The 14,202-nt window shown below is 45.3% G+C and overlaps 1 protein-coding gene across 4 annotated transcripts in view; it reads right to left on the reverse strand.

Moving 5' to 3' along the window:
• FAM171A1 (family with sequence similarity 171 member A1) overlaps window positions 1-4,565 on the reverse strand; it is a 94,539-nt gene extending 89,974 nt beyond the window's left edge. For 3 of the 4 annotated variants that reach the window (XM_072854360.1, XM_072854359.1, XM_072854357.1), the window contains exon 1: window positions 4,141-4,564. In XM_072854360.1, the coding sequence (XP_072710461.1) occupies window positions 4,141-4,234 (94 nt within the window). In that variant the 5' untranslated portion in view covers window positions 4,235-4,564. Of the gene's footprint in view, window positions 1-4,140 lie in introns of all 4 variants that reach the window. The other variant, XM_072854358.1, reaches the window with a different exon arrangement.
• Window positions 4,566-14,202: the final 9,637 nt, after the last annotated feature.

The following is a 14,202-nucleotide window of genomic DNA, read 5'->3' on the forward strand; positions in this document are numbered from 1 at the left end:
TGAAAGAGAGAAAGACTATTTCTGCATCATCTAAACTTTATCATCATGGCTAAAGCTGCAAGCTTGGGATAACTGGCTTAAAGAAAAGCCAAGAACTTGAGGGTCTCCTCACAGCTGTTACTGTGCTGTCCAGAAAAGAAGCCTTTACAAAACATCCAGCTGAAATGGTTGTGAAATTAGCTTTCACAATGTCAAGTAATGTAATGTCTGCTTGCAGGCAGGCAGGCAATTCCAAACAGCAGCACTCAAGCATCAACCCTCCAGTCCTCCATGCACACAGAGGGAGAAGATACTGTGGATTCTGACTATGCAGCAACAGCTGAACTTTTATTCACCATCATACTATGAAAAAAAGTATTCACCATCATACTATGAAAAAAAGTATCTGCCTGATCTCATTCTGGGATTATGAAGCTGGGATATCCTGAGCATATTCATCTACTAGAAGACTAGTCCTTGAACTGGGTGCTATTAATTACTCAAATGTTGCTTTATTATTCCTAACTTCTTCGTTTTGAAGAACCAATGAAATATGAAGACCAATGAAGACATGAATTAAAACCAATACCCACTGCACCAGACAAAAGTCATACCAGATTTCTGCGCTATAACACAATATTCTAGAATTTCTCTTAAAAGAGTCTCCCTAGCATCTACGAATGAATCATCCTCATCTTCTACTGCAAAGCACAGTTTACAGGCAACAAAGAAATTTAACCCCTTTTCAAATTACACTGATTTTGCTTACATTCCCCCTGCATTAGTGTTACCTCTTCATATAACTCTTAAATTCCTATTTGCCAAGGCTCCCTAAGTTTAAAAGGGATCTGTTCATATGAAGAAAACGCACTGTGTATTTTGTCTGTACTCATCAGACAAATCACCAATTCCCAATAGGAATGCAGCTTAAGGGTTGGTTTGGTTTTTTGTTTTAATTAAAATTTCTACACACTCATTTCAGCATTCAAACCAATTTAAGTTCGGCAATACTTGATAGAACAATTAAAAAACAAACAAAAGCCACCAAAAAAATCTCAAAACCGTAATTTAGTCCTCATCTGAAACACTTGTCAGGTTTTAAGTATTTGAGAGAAGTTAAGGAGGTAAAAGCCTTACCAATCCTGAAGTGTACCTTCATGGACTTCTAATAACTTCATTGCTGGGGCTCTAAGCATCAAACTGACAAAAATGAACAACTCATTTGGGTGGATTTTAACATATTAAAGAAAATAAGTTACTGAAACTTAGAGGGCACCTCTGTGACCTTCAGAGGCCACAACAGACCTGCATAATGAATCAAATAAGGTAACAGCGTGCCAAAGCCATCCAGTTTTCTAAATAGGGTGCTAAATGCAGAGCTTAATTACCAGTACTTTCCATATTCACAAATTATGTAATCAGTCTGGCCGAGCAGAATTTGAAGCTGGGACTGAACATACAGCTGAGAGCAGCGAAAGAGAAATGCTTTATGCAAAGCATCGCTCCTCATCCCGTCCTTAACCAGAACACCGACTACAAATCCCACCTTCAAATAGCTCCAAATCCAAGACCTATTTATTTGCTCTGTTAACACAGGCATGGAACACCTTAACTGAATCTCATTTAATCTCTCCCACGATGAGGAGGGCTCTCTGCCCTAGTCTCTTGTAACCTGTCCAATAACAAAAATTGCAGCTGAAGCAATTACTCCCTGATGGCATCCTCTGGCTTTCTCACCTCCACCTTTATTCCAGTTTCTGTTTTTTTCACTAGTCTCTTCACAGCCACAAGGGGAAAGTCAGTCATCTGCAAACATCCCTGAACTTTAGCAATGGCCCTTCACCTGTAGCTACAACTATCATCACGGTGCTAAAAGGGCAAGAGAGAAAAACAGTTGGTTTAGGTTTTACAACCATTTAGCACTTACTGTGCTCAGTATACAAACAAGGAATGTGCCTGGTACTAAAACTCTTTTTCCTAGAAGATGTTCCTACCTGATGATTAGGAACATGTTCAATGCTACAAGCTCGCATTGCATAAACTTTCAAAAAAGACTCATGCATGGTAAGTGGCTGGTAACTAGTGAGCAGAATACACTTCAATATGAGATTAGCTCTACATATCCACTTATCAATGTACATGTCCAAAGAGTAAAGATTGGGCTCATAATTAGACTTTGGAAAATGATGCTATCTATGAAAACTCAGATGTTCTTACACGGAGGATAAAATTAGACCATTCTATTTAGACAGAAATGTTCTCTACTCACTGACATAGCTACTATTACTTAATCAGCTATCAGGCTTGATGTGGATGTAGCAGCTATAGAGGCAAGTCTTTCCACATACCATGAATTGAGCTTGACAATAGAAAATGAGATTGACAGGGCAGTTGAAAGGCACTAGTTTTGCCAATACCTCACCACTTTGATCACATATATGAAAGAGATTTTCCATATGAAACAGAAATTACAACAGATTTTGATATTACCTTGGTATCTGAAGTGCTAGCTTCAAGGAACGAACACAGTTCTGTTCTTCTGGCACACTTACCAATAAACTCAGTATAGTCCCAAGTTTACTGGCCTTTGAGTTATAGTTTAGTACTTCCTATTCCAGAACTGCTATTGTTTTGTCCTTAAAAAAGGCAAAATCTGACATTACATTTGATGTCAGATTTCCGAGTGTGGTAGGTTTTGCTACAAGATACCAATACCTTTTGAACACTCTGTATGAGAGCACAGGCCCACCTAGATCTTACTTAGCATACCACAAATACAACCACGAAAGAAAGAGTTCGAAGAGGTTACTTTTAACATTTTCCTTCTTGTGGCAAGCATCCCTTACCGACATGCGAGACAGGAAAACTAAGAGGTAACAGGACATAAGCGTACTCTTTGCATGGTGTACTTCACCCCACCACAGCAGGAAGGACGCTGCCAACTGATTGCCACGAAGGCTAAGCCGGCATACGATCTCTCATCCCTGATGACACATATAGCCACTTGACAACACATGCCACAAGGCTAACACTGACCATGGGGGAGGGCGCATTTCCTCCTAGCACATTTCATGCCCTTAGGTAGACAAGTTTTCTGCTTCCTAACATAGCCGTGGTCCTGACAGGCAGGCGCGATGCTGCCACAGGATCCCTCGTCGGAGCCTGGCGGGAGGAGGCCGAGAGCGGGGCTGCCCTCCTGCCACCACACGCAAGGCCGAGGGCCAGCGGGGCACGGGGGAGAGTGTCCCCCCGCCGAGCTTCCACACGGGGTGAGGGCTGGAGGGCAGGTGCACCTCGCCGCCGAGGGGACGCCTCACCACGGCACCTGTGAGGATCAGGGCAGAGCAGCCCACGGCAGGGCCCTGGCCCAGCCCAGGAGCACCAGAGCTGCCCCAGGTGCCGGGGGAGCCGCCGCGGCCTCCCGGGGGACTCGGGCACTGCCCCCTGCGGCTTCTGCTCCCGCCCGGGCGAGGGCGGAGGGGGGAAGACGACCCTGCCCGGCCGGGGAAGCGTATCTCCCCGGCTGCCGAGGGGCCCAGCGGCCGCCCGGCGCCGTGACAGGCCCCTGCCCGGCCGGGGGGCAGCCCACCGCGCCGAACAAAAGGCCCGGCCGAGGCCCGGAAACGTCCCGGGGCGGTGGGCCGAGCCGCGGCGCCAGCCCGGGGGGCGAACCCGCAGCCCGACGGCCCCGCACGGCCGGGGGCAGGGCCTGCGGCCGCCGGTACCCATCAGCTCGCCTCTCACCGCCGCGTCAGGCCCTGCAGCGGGCACGGCGGGGAACCAGGGCAGAAGGACGCAATGCAACAGCTCCGGCGACACTGAGGGAGGGAGGGAGGGAGGGGGCAGCACAATGAGGCCAGCGGCATCCCCTGCCCCTTCCGTTAACAAAAGCTCCCCAGCCGCGGGGCTTGCACCCGCCTCCGCCGCGGGGCTGCCTTCACCACCCCGGGCCTAGGGGGGGGGGGTCTGCAGCGGGCGGCGCCCCCGCTGCGCCCCGCAGCCGCGGACGGTGGGAGCCGGGAGAGATCTCGCATCGCCGCCCCCCGCCAAAGCCCCGGCCCGGCCCCCCCAAGTTTGCCGCCGCCCGCGCAATGCAGCCCCTCGCCGCCCCGGGGGCCACCGCACAAAGCGGGCCAGTCCCGCCGCCCTTCCCGCACCGACCTTGAGCCGCCTCGGGCGCCCCTAAGGTTTTGGTCACCGCCTTCCACACGTTGCAGCCCAGCAGGCAGAGGAGAAGCGCTGCCGACCTGCTCATTTCCACCCGCCGCCGCCAGCCGCCGCCAGGGAGGGAATCGCCGCCGGAGCCGCTGCCCGGAGGAGGAGGAGGAGAAAGAGCCGCATCAGGGGCTGGCCCGCTCCGCGCCTCCCTCCATGTTGCCGTGTGCTGCCCCTCCTGCTTTCTCCGCCTGCTGCATTGTCGTCCCGCCGCTGCGCCCCGGCCTCCGCGTCCCGCGCTGTCCCCCCAGGCGGGCGGGCGGCGGAGGCGGGGCGAAGGAGAGGCGCGAGTGCTCCGCGGCCCCGGCTGCCTGTCTGGTTTTATTTTTTAATTTTTTTCCCCCGCTTATTTTTTTTCCCGGTCTCCCGGCAGGGGCAGGCAGGCTCCGCCGCCCGCTCCTTAACCCTTTGCGGCACCCCCTGCCCCGCGCGGCGGGCCCGGCGGGACAGCGCCCCCTGCCGGCCGCGCCCGCCCAGCCCTGCCCTCCCGGCCCGCCGCGGGGCCACGGGCCGCGGCTCCCCGGCGAGCAGCGGGGCCGGCAGCGGGGCCTGCCGGGCGGCCTTGCGGGCCCCCGCCGAGCCTCGTCGCGCCGCAAGACCGGCTGCCGCCCGGGGGCAGGCCCGTGGTCCCGGCGGGCAGCCCGCCCCCTCCCCCGCCAGGTGCTGCCGCGCTTACCTGCCGCGGGGGGCCGGGTCCCGCCCGGCGGCGCCCGCCGCCCTGTCTCTCCCCCCCCCCCAAACGGCTGCAAAATGGCCTCCTCGGTGGTACTGTCCCCCGCCGCGGCGGCTCGCTCGCCTTCAGCCGCAGCCCAGCAGGAGGGACAAGGGAGAAGACGGACGTGGTGGCTTATAATGGCACGGCTGAGACGTGTCGAGTCACAGGGTCCCCCGCGGCCCAGCCGCCGCTGCCGCGCATGGCCCCCCGGCCTGGTCCCCTGCTGCTGATGTTGTATTTAAAGCGGGTTTTTTTGGAAAAAAAAAAGACAACCAAAGAACAAGAGAAAATGCATCCATCTACTGGTTTTTATACAAAATTGTTTAAAAAACGCTATTGCAAACTGCACAAGAAAGGCGAACTTTGGGGTTGCAATGCTGGCATCGAAGGCTGAGGTCAGCCACGGCCCTGCCATGGGCTCGCAGATTCCCCGGGGATGCTGTGCCATACAGGGCATGGCAGAAGCAGCACTGTGGAAACTGTAGCAAGGGCAGGGACAGTCTCCCTGGGGGCTTGCTCACTGGTATATTTTGCACCATCTGTAAGAGCATCTCTTGGTGTACTTTTCTCCAGGCCAGCGGAGACGGAATACAAGGCCACAGCACTCACTCCTCCCTTCCTGGGCTCTGCTGAGCATTATGCTTCCTAGGGGAGGGAGAACAGGCGCTCCTCATGTTTCTTCCAGCGCAGAGATTGCTGCTACAGACAGCTATTATGGCAAGTCTTTACACAGCTGTGCAAAGCAAAGCCTCTGCCCCACTGGCTCACAGATTTCCCACGATCTGCTCCCAAACCCTGACAATGCTTCAGTTTGCCTGTAAGACTGAAGTCTGTATACCTACAAGTTTAATCTCTCACAGAGGTGTCTTAAAGCTTCAGGTTTTATTTGTAACATCTATTTTTAAATAAAATCTGCCATAAAAATGCAATACTTTATACATTTATTTTTAGAAAGCAGTACAGTTGTTTACTTTGCCACATCAGTATTTGACCAGACTAGCTGTACCACAAGCTACAGGTTGTTCCTTTTATGAATTTTATTAAATTCTTGTGCCCCAGAAGTGTTAAAACTGATTTTCCCGTTCCTTTTTAGAGACAGTCCAATTGATTACAATATATTTCACCCCAGTTTTACCATTAAGTTGTTCAAATACATTTTCTGAGTGTTGATAAATACAGTGTAGACACTGCAACTTTATCTTTTTATCCTGAGTATTTGGAGGATTTATTTGTAAAGCTCAGTCCTATAAGAAAAGTAGGTACAAAAAGGCTATTCAGTTCACAGAGGAGACCAAATGTGCAAATACAGATCATCTGATCGTACTCCTGCTTATCATAAAACAAAGATTTCAATATTGTAAACTCATGTCATGGCTAAACAGTTATCATGTAGCAAGCATGGTCTGAAGAGCCCAGTGGATTTATAACAAAACTGATCAAAGTTTAGGGGCTGTTAGTGACTGTGAGGCAACTCCGTCCTAAAGAAAGAAGGTTGGCCACCTGGTAAATAATCACATATTATATAGCATCTTTTCTGAGATCCCATTTCCCTTTCTCTGGATGTCCATGGATTTAAGTTAGCATAAATAAGATGAGCTCATAGCTAGAAACTTATATAAAACCTATTTCTGTCCATAAGGAAAGCTAGAGCAATTTGTTACAAAGAGGAATATGCATTTTCCTGAATATAGTTGTATTATTTTCACAGAAAACAGATACCATGGTCCTTGCAACATCAGTGGATAACACATAATGATTGGGGCTGGGAAAGAAATGGGATACTGCACTGAGAAATAGGCTATTGCACTGAATTTTGTCTAGAATTTACATTTAAGAAAGCAGAAAGCCATTTACATAGGCCCTTCCCTTAATCATCTTTTACAAAAATAGAAAATTTTGCTTTATCACTAGTAAACAAATGGTCTGGTTTAAGACTTGGTTTTAGCTACATTTCTTTACTTGATCCATTATGCAATGGATTTACAGTTCAAGCAAAGGATGTTTCCTAATTCATACTACAAGCTACAGGCATATGAAAGGTTAACTTTTCATCACTGCCTTCTTCCTTCAAAGAAGAAATAATACTACTTGGAGCCCCTCACCATAGCACTTTCCCTTCTCCTGTGGCTGTGCATTGGGAACTACCACAACTCACTGGAATTACAGACTGCTTTGGCCTTCTTATGTTGTTTTGCTACCAAACTTGAGTCAGCTACCTTAAAGTTATGAAATTCAACTTTATTAGGTTGATGGTCTCATAGCTTTTGGGTTTTCTTAGCCTGGGAAATATAGCTCACCTATATGGATTCCATGACTAAGAGATGTCATATGACATCTACCACTTCACAAAAGCCGATTAGACATGAAGAAAAGATAAAAGCTCTTCTGGAAGTGGTTATTCACAAATCTCTTGTTTTCAAATTATGTATAAGTTAATATCTAGATCTTTATATTACAATATCCTATCTAACAATAACATGGCAGAGGATTAAAAGAAAACCTGTATTTTTTAATCATATTCCCATAAATATTTTGACCTACTGAAGTGAGATGTGGATACCTGATCCCAAATAGGCTATGCAGATTTTGAAAACACAAGCTATATATAATGCCACACACTACCTGCATTAGCCCTCTTTATTGCAGCCCAGATATCCTTATAGACTATGCTGGACACACAGGGCTCGTCTCCTTCCTGAATAAGCTACATTTATATATATAATTACATGGCAGCATTCTCATAAATGCACCCATTCATGTCATGAAACTGAGATATTCCCCCCAATAGCTTCTCTTGAAATGATCTTTTCTCCCTTGCTTCAATGAGCACTTAAGTATCTAACACTAACATATTGGTAATGCCATTGATTCCTGGATGAACACTCCCTGTGACACATGGGATAGTTCATGTCTTAGAGCTCGATTAAAATCCTCCTCAAACTTAAGCAAGTATCAGTTTTACTCCAGTCACCTTTTCATGCCTTGTTTGCTGATATGCATTGGCTAGACACCTTTAAAGAAAAAAAGGAGCCAATTTACTGCAGCCTGAGTAAATGAGGAGAGGAGTCAGTAAATAACATTAATACAATAATATGACCTAAGTCAGCCTCTAGTGAGAGCTCAGCTCTCACTCTGGTCATACATGAGCCAACAGCGTGCCCTTACAGCAAAGGTGGTGAATGGTATCCTTAGCTGCATTAGACAACGTATTGCCAGCAGGTCAAGGGAGGTGATTCTTCCCCTCTACGCAGCACTGGTGAGGCCACACCTGGAGTGCTGTGTCCAGTTCTGGGCTCCCCAGTAAAAGAGAGACACAGACATAGTGGAGAGAGTCCAACGAAGGGTCACAAAGATGATGAAGAGACTGGCGCATCTCTTCTATGAGGAAAGGCTGAGAGAGCTGGGACTGTTCAGCCTGGAAAAGAGAAGGCTCAGGGGGGATCTTTTTAATGTGTATAAATACCTGAAGGGAGCGTGCAAAGAGGATGGAGCCAGGCTTTTGTCAGTGGTGCCCAGTGACAGGGCCAGAGGCAGTGGGCACAAACAGAAACGCAGGAGGTTCCCTCTGAACATCAGGAAACACTTTTTTACTGTGAGGGTGACTGAGCACTGGCACAGGTTGCCCAGGGAGGTTGTGGAGTCTCCATCTGTGGAGATACTCAAAAGCCATCTGGATGTGATCCTGGGCCACTGGCTCTAGGTGGCCCTGCTTGAGCGGGGGGGTTGGACCAGATGACCTCCAGAGGTGCCTTCCAACCTCAACCCTTCTGTGATTCTGTGATTTCTATTCAGAAAGAATACTTGAGCCCTAGTACTCGAGGTGCAGTGGGAACTAGATGGCTGGACCTATTCCAACCCCAGGGTGGGAAAGGACATTTTTCCTTTCTACAGCATTTCCTATTTGTCCAGTCCACGCTGAGGCTACACATTGTACATTTTTACATTGTACAAACAATGTAAATTACATTTTAAATTGTACAAACAAACAAATTTCCAAATATTTGACCATTCAAGTCATGCATACTAATGTACTTACAACATGATTAGCTATTAATGAGGCTCCCTGTACCAATCATTAGTAGATAGACGTGTTCAAAGAGTGCCTTGAATAGTATATGGCTTACTTTGAGGTTATAGTTAAAATTTTCAAATTTCTATGATGAGTAGTTTCACAGACACTTTGGACTGGTATGGTGAATATGCTTAAGCAAAAATTTGGGCTAATTAGTTCTTTTCTGTTCTCTCTCACAATCTCTAGTACAGTTTTTCTTGTGGTATTATTTCCATGTACACAAATGTAAATTATGAAAGCAGTGCTCAGACAGCCAATGACAAGTCTATAATGGATTAACAGTTAAATATTTTCTATATAGCAAGTGAATTCAGTGAACCAAGAGGTGCAAGTATTTGTAGTAAAGACCTATCTCTAGCAAGCTGTTATCTAGCCTTTCTGGTTGGTAGTACAGGTCTGTGCATTTGAGAATAGCTTTGACTTTTATCATTTCTAGCAGAGTCCTTGTTTACCAGTGCACGAGTTACTTCACATATGGAAGATCACACAAAACTAAATCTAAAAAAAAAAAGTGAATGTCAAGAGTACAAAGCCCTGAAGATTTTGCAATGCTCCTGGTAAGCTGAGCCAGCTACTGATTATGTGGTATTCAACACTTCACATGAAAACTATAGAAGCTATTTAGTCCTGGAACTTTCAAAGAGAAAAGCAAAGTTTTATGGCCAGGACAACAATAACTTCCTATCCTTACCAGAAATCTAGCAGTGTTTGAGTACGACTGTTGTTTTAGTTGTAGCCATGCTGAGTGTGGATACCAAAACATAATACTATCTTTGGCATAAATATCTTTTACCCTGAAGATCTCAGATCATTTCAATATTGACATACACATGCTGTGCTATTAATATGAAAGTCAGCTAGTGCCTATACGTGCTCATAAGGTAAAGAAACCTTTGCCTAAGCAAGACCTAAGTACTTGTTTACATAGGGAAGTCAGTGTGGAACAGTTATGTGTGAAATACATCCCCATACCTGACTGCACACTAAATCCCTTGGTAGACAACTGCATGTGGTCCAGCTCAAGGCTTCAATAAATATTAGAGCCAAAAGTAGGTTTCACTGCCCTATTTCTATATTAAATAAAGTAATATTTATCTTGTGGGAGCTACCAGAATAGGACTAGGCTGAGATAAAAAAAATAATCTGTAAGCATTGCCTAAAGATTGCAGAAGAAAGGCTGGTAGGGAGTCTTGAACTCAAAATGAGGATTTTAGGAGGCTGGGCTCCAGCAGCTGAGAAAGGACTGGGAGACAGCAGTAGATCTGAAGCATGGATGAAAGGATGACCGAGGAATCAGTGGGCTTTGGGTCAGGGGAAGGAAGGATGAAGGCTGCGTGTGGTCTGTGGAAATTTTGGGAGCTATGGGAGATACCAGCATCTGTGAGCTTGTGCCTCTCCCTCCAGCATGATCTGCTCAGAAGATGAGCAGATCCCTGCTGTCTTCCTTCCCAGATACCTTCTCCCTCTTAGAAGAAAGAGCAGCCTCTGCTCCTGCCGAGGGAGAAAACACATGAAGGTGAAGAGCAGGCTCAGGGCCAAGAGCAATGGAAAGGGAGAGCAGCACGAGGGAATAAGCGAGAGTAGTGACTGCCACTACCAGCAGATTGCAGACTCCCCTTCAAAGTGGCCACCGTCCCTTCCACCCCAGCCCTTCCCTTAGCAGGAACAGCAGCAAGTCTGGCCCTCTGTGTAGCTACAAAAACCAAAGTCCACTTCTGGGAGCAGTGAGCTCTGCTTAACCCCATTGGCAGGTGAGCTGTGAGGAAACATCTCTCCGTTACTGGGGTGAATGGCAGCTCCTGTAGATTGCTGCCCTGGGCAGCTGCCTACATCAAAACCTAGTTTTCTCTGTCAACACTGTTTGTGCAAAGCCTCCTTAGAATAGCTGAAGCACAGTGTTTGTACTTCCCTGAAGACTGAAACAACCAGCTGAATGATACTCAATCTGTCTTGGAAGAAGAAAAGGCCTGGACTGATCCTAAGGACTCTAAGGAGTCTAGGGCAGAGGTTTTCAGAAAAAAGCTCCATATACTGCTGTTCAGCATTTCCCAGAGGGGAAAAGGCAAGTTCAGAAATACTGTACAATAACCTATCACTTTTTTGAAGCAACCCATACTTCTGCCGGAAAAACATTTGGTAGAAGCATATGATGAAAAAGGCTTCCAGACATTAGTCTGCCAGTCCAATGTAGAAATGCCAGTCCTGGTACCTAGCTATTTCCCAGTGATAATACATGTTTTGGCAAGCCAGCCATGGATACTTCAGTTTGCAGCCACCGAGTTAGGGCAGAATATATTTGAGTGTGCAGCAGCTAGAATTCTCTCTGTAAAACATGGGGAGATGCTAAAATGCACACATGGGGATACAATAAAATCATTATTTTATAAATTAAGAAGTTTTATAAGAGCAGAGGACAGGCCAGAGAGGGCATATAGCCTTGTGGACAGTTACTAACAACAAACAAGCGAGAACCCACTAGTGCTAGGCTGAAGAGATTTCATTTAATTGAAAGACAAAACATTAAGATAATCCAAAATTAGAACACTGACAAGCAAATCAAGGTCTCAGTATCTGACCACAGATGCTCTAAAACAGAACTGTAGTTATGATTCTTTTTAACCTCTGCCAGTTCCTGCTCCGGTTCTCATTCAAACATACAAAATTTTAGTGTTGCTTAATGCTGAGAGGCTAAGCATGTCCTGGTCTTAAGATTCAGTTCTTGTATACCTGAAAACATAGCACCATGTATAATGCATCAAGTGCACACACACACAGAGTTGTTTTCCTTACTCTTTACTGCATTCATTTCAGATTTTCCGTATCAGTAATCCTAAATGTCCAATTAAAATACCCACAGCTCACCTCCTCCCATCCCCAAATGGAATTACTTTGCACATTTTGTGACTGGCAAGGGTTTTTTTTAACCTCTAGGGTAGTTATGTTTTCCAGCTTTTTCTTGCATTTCTGAAAGCTGAGTTTAAAACAAACAACAAATATCTGAGAGTCCCAGATGAGCACCTGACTCTGAGAGCTAAGGATTTAGTAAGAACACCAACATAACAAAATTCTCAGTAAAATAAGAAAAGGCGGCAACATTCATACTAAGGATTGTTATAAGGTTAACACAGACTATAGTTAAGAGGAAGTTGTTATTCAGCTCAAAAATCCTTCTTTTCCCTTTTCTGTTATTATGGTTCCATTTAGCTGAAGGGATGACTCTATCATTTGGATACAAGCTAGGAGAACTTAAAACTTTCTCTGGAGAAGCCTTGATTTAAACTCTGCTAGACACTACTTATATGATTGTCTGAACTGCCACAAAGCTCTTATGATACAACAAAAAATATGTCAGATTTAAAGAAACTGAACTATCTTTGTGCTACATCAAAGGATGACAAAAGCACACCAGCAAAATAGAAGCTTTCTAAAGTGTCATTTGGGTGTAATGCCTTACTAAAACCACTGTCTTCCCTAAAGCTCTTAATGGCTTTTGACTAAATTTAAGAGCCTCCACTCTCTATTTAATCACCTTGATGAAATACACTCAAAGCAGCTTAGATCCGAGTTTCTCACTACTGAGTCACACCGTTGCTCGCAGTTGTCTCCCCCCGTGCCACCACAGCAGTACAGCTCTTCTGGAAGTTGATGGAGTTACAAACACCCGTCCAGGCACAGCTCTGTTCAGGGAGTTTGTGGGTGCCTGTGCTTCCCGATGACAGTTCCTTCTGTTCTCTCCCTTTGAGTGAGCAAAAATAAAATGCAAGAGAGTCTTGCTTAATGGCCTTGAGCTGTCATTAAGAAGTTCTGTACAGATTTTAGTCTTTCTGAAAAAAAACCAAAAAACAAACCACTTTATAAATCAATACAAAACCGGCAAACATTGTTCTCAGATGCCATAATCTTAGCAAGATTTTAAAAACTGAATTTCACTAAAGTCCAGTCAGTTGTATCAATCTTCTTCTTTCTCTGGCTCCCCTTCCTCCCGTCTGCCTGTTACCTCTGCTCTCAGACTTCTTACCCAGGACACTTCACTTATTCTCATGGTTTCAGCTACTGCCTACATTATCAAAATCTCATTTATCTTTCTACTCCAACTTTTTGTTACTTCAACCTGTTAGTTTCAAGCACATCAGCTTTACAATTGGAAATTATAACCTTCTCAAAAACCTTGTCCTTTCTTTTCTTATTTAAAACGTGCTTACTGTTACCTCTCACCCATACTTCTAAACAGCACTTCCCTTTTTTTCTTTCTCTTTCTTCCCATCTGTTTTATCTCATACATTTATCACAGTTTATCTTTCTAAACTTTACTTTATCCTAAACATGCCTACTGCCAGTCTTGTTCAAGGAGTTTTACCTAATCTCAATTACTACAGGTCCCTCCCCATCCACTCCCACCTTCCTACTCCAACCTCTTTCCTTCTTTAATCTAAATTGAGGAATGGTTCTTTTTGACTCATCAGAATTCACCCCTTATCTTTGTTTGGTGTCAATACACCTGCTGACTCAAACAGCCAACGCTGCATCGGTTTGATTCATAGTTTCTTCATAAGAACTGGAGACTTACCATTTTTAAAGTTAAAGCTCAGGTTTTTTTCAAATGCAGTTACACAGCAGCTTACAAATAATTCACAGTTATCGGTCATTTACAAAGACAGAGAATCGTATTGTAATCCTGGAGCCTCTGTGAAGTATAACCTTCCAGGGTCTTATCTAAGCTTGACTTTTAAAATATTTCAGGTAATCATTTAACCATATTACGGCGCCAGTCCTTAATGGAAATAATTTTTGGAATATTTTAATTTTATCTACCTAGTTAAAAACAAAATATGGAGGCAATTATTGATATAATTTTTCTCAAATGACTGGTTTGCTGCATCTGATTGCCACACACATCCCATCACAGCTTAGTAATCCGTTAGACAGCTACAGCTGTGCCAGCAAATGCAACTAGTTTCTTAGCTCCCAAGGGCTCAGCTTTGAATTAGCTAGTGCTAAACAGTGTCCCTCCCACCACAATTAACGTGAGGCACATTGCAACATTATTTTTTTTTCCTTCTGTCACTACACTCAAGCTCATTATTAATGTCTTCAAGCTCACATAGAGTTTGCTACCAAGTTGTTTCATGTGACACATAAGTATTAGATTCTACAATACTAATATGTGGAAACTGCTTGTTTTTTCACATGTATTTATGCTTATAAATGGTTCTGATGGTTT

The sequence above is a fragment of the Ciconia boyciana genome, chromosome 2 (genome assembly GCF_034638445.1).
Source record: "Ciconia boyciana chromosome 2, ASM3463844v1, whole genome shotgun sequence".
Taxonomy (NCBI): domain Eukaryota; kingdom Metazoa; phylum Chordata; class Aves; order Ciconiiformes; family Ciconiidae; genus Ciconia; species Ciconia boyciana.